Source organism: Apaloderma vittatum, unplaced genomic scaffold (assembly GCF_000703405.1).
Source record: "Apaloderma vittatum isolate BGI_N311 unplaced genomic scaffold, ASM70340v1 scaffold9263, whole genome shotgun sequence".
NCBI classification, from domain to species: domain Eukaryota; kingdom Metazoa; phylum Chordata; class Aves; order Trogoniformes; family Trogonidae; genus Apaloderma; species Apaloderma vittatum.
In genome coordinates, this window is record NW_009707464.1 from 7,197 (window position 1) to 10,135 (window position 2,939).

At 44.4% G+C, this 2,939-nt stretch overlaps 1 protein-coding gene across 1 annotated transcript; it reads right to left on the bottom strand.

Annotated features, from left to right (window-relative positions):
• Nucleotides 1-1,672: 1,672 nt before the first annotated feature.
• NCR3LG1 (natural killer cell cytotoxicity receptor 3 ligand 1) lies at nucleotides 1,673-2,647 on the bottom strand. Its single transcript, XM_009866204.1, has one exon. It carries the CDS (start codon nucleotides 2,645-2,647, stop codon nucleotides 1,673-1,675), a length of 975 nt encoding a protein of 324 aa, XP_009864506.1.
• Nucleotides 2,648-2,939: the final 292 nt, after the last annotated feature.

The window sequence follows — 2,939 nt, forward strand, 5'->3', positions numbered from 1 at the left end:
CGACGTACACCATTCTGCATGTAGCTACTCCCATCAGTGAACCAGTCCTCAGCATCTTCTATGGGGTTGTCTCTTAGGTCCAAGCGGCTTGAGTAAACTGCTTCGATGGTCTCCACACAGTCGTGGATCACTGGTTCCCCTGTGTGGCCACTGAGGAAGGAAGAATCCATGCTATTCCTGTTCCTTCAGTTTGAGTGGCTATCAAAAGGTCGCCTCAAGGTCCTTTGTGAGCTGGTTTCCAAATATAGGACTGTTCTTAAACCCTTGTGGCAGCACCGTCCAAGTGAGTTGGGTTTTATGCCCACTCTTAGGATTTTCCCATTCAAAGGCAAATATTTTCTGACTGGCTTATTGGAGGGGGAGGCAGAAGAAGGCATCTTTGAGATCTAAAACAGTAAACCAGGACAATTCAGGTGTTAATGCTGTCAAGAGTGTATAAGGGTTAGCAACTACTGGATATAGACCTTCAGTGATCTTGTTTATAGCTCTTAAATCTTGGACTATTCGATACGACCTGTCTGGTTTCCGGACGGGTAGTATGGGAGTTTTAAAATCGGACTCACATTCTTTTAGTAGTCCTAATTCCAGGAACTTTTCTATTGTCGGTCTGATTCCTTCTTGTTCATCCTTCTTAAGGGGTACTGCTTAATCCTTACCGGTTGCCATCCTTCCTTAAGTTTTACCTCAACAGGGGTGGCATTTTTAGCTCTGCCTGGCACTTCAGTAGTCCACACTCCTGGGTACACTTGATCCAAAACTTCTTTATTTGCTTGTCCTTCTGTGGGAACACTCATTAAATACAGACCAATTATTTGCACGTAGTTGTGATCTTTTACCTCCAGAGTAATTTCCCCTCCCTTAAACGTAATTACTGCTCCCAACTGGTCTAGCAGATCTCTCCCTAGAAGAGATTTAGGAGAATTAGGCATGTACAGGAATTTATGGATCCCTACTTGTTTACCCAGTTTATATTTGAGAGGTTTACAAAAATATGCCTTTTCGCTTCGGCCAGTCTCCCCCTTTACAAATATATGTTCACGATCCAAAAGTATTAAAGCCTGATTCAAAACTGAGTACGTTGCTCCCGTGTCTACTAAAAATTCTACTTCCTCCTGCTCCATCTCTAGCTTTATAGCAACTAGTGGGTCTGCTAGGGTACATTCCCCTGGTCCCTGTCAATCCTCCTCAATGCTCGCTATTGTCCTTCTATTCCCTTGCTGATTTCCTTTCCCCCTTTGTTCCTCTCTACTACTTCCTTCCTGCCTTTCTGGACAATCTGCCTTCCAATGTCCCTTTTGTTTACAGATCGCACATTGATCTCGGTCCAACTTCGGTGGCCCTTTCCTAGGTAACCGTGTCTCCCTTTCCATCACTGCCACAATCCTTCTTTGTGCCTTTTTGCATTTCTCTTCTCTATTGCTATACTCTCCATGCCTCATCCAATAACACTTCCAAATTCCTGCTATCTGCTGAGCATAATTTCCGTAATTTGCGCCTGACGTCTCCATTTGATTGTCCTATAAATAATGAGACTAATTGCTGTATCCCCACTTCAGACCCAGGATCCAGTGGTGTGCTTTTACGCATTACTTCTCGTAAATGATCCAAAAACTCAGTTGGTGATTCTGAAGGTTTTTGTTTGACTTCATATAAGGCAGACCAATTAATAGGTTTAGGAATAGCCCTCTCCATCCCCTTCGTAATCCACTTTTAGCCTTTCTAAATGGGCATCTCTGTCAGGATCCCATCTTGGCTCTTGGAGAGGAAAATATTCTTTAATATCCCCTCCTACTGTTTTATAGTGGTCCTCGGCCAAATCACTGGCTACTTTTAAAAACTGCTGTTTTTCTGTTTCAGTTAAATGCTCCAGCAACAGTTGTATGTTTTGCCAATCTGGATTATGCTGTTTACCAATGAACCGAAAGTGTTTAGCGACACTCACTGGATCACTCTGGTATTCCCCGGCTACTCGCTTCCATGCTTCTAAGTCAGCGGTAGCGAAAGTAACCCTCAGTAACATTCTTCCTTCCAATGCCTCTCTTAAAAGTGCCTGTATTATAGTGGGGGTAGTTTTGCTCCTAATATGGGAGGCAACAGGACTACTGGGCTCCAGAGGTGGCGGAGGAAAAGGAAGGCCAATATTATTCGATTCCTCGTCCAATTCTTTGGTTTCGGTGGGAGGCCTGTACAGATTGTTCAGTTCTGGCTCTGGCATTTGGTGAATCTTATCAGCCCTAGTGCATCTCTGTCCTGTGCTGCAGGCTGAACAGCAACGTTTTATATTTCCTTTACCACGTTCCCGCTCTAGGGCAAGCATCAATGGGTCCTGTGGTGGTACCATTCCACAGTTCCTTTGCCATTCTGGGTGATTGCGAAGGGTAAAGAACATATCTGTGTATGAGACCTCATCCCATTTTCCCTCTCGCCTTAAGAATAACATTAGCTGTAAGATTGTATTATAGTCAATTGTTCCATTAAGTGGCCATTTAGCCCCATCTTCGAGCTTACAAAGCGGCCACCACTGATTACAATATTTTATAAGGGTTCTCTTATTCTCTGTTCCCCTCGTTCCATTAAGATCCCTCCAGTGTGCTAAGACACATCCAAAGGGGCTTTTTGTGGAGATCTTGCCCTGAGTGTTACCCATCGTGTTTACTGATTCACTATACTTCCTAAATTTCCACAATGCACTCTTATTAACTCACCCTCTCCCCCAAGACGATCCTAATCCCTCCAGAACCCTCAGCGAGCACAGAAATAGTCACCGCACTGTTCTATGTATACCAGATAATTACAAAAATAACAGTATACAGAGGGTTACAAGAGTAGTCACCCCACCTGTGAATAGGACAGTGCCACTGTACAAATACTGAGAGGTCGAGGTCTCTAGTTGCCATACGCTTCATCCATTCCCGGCCACTCCCCTCGCGGAGACGCGG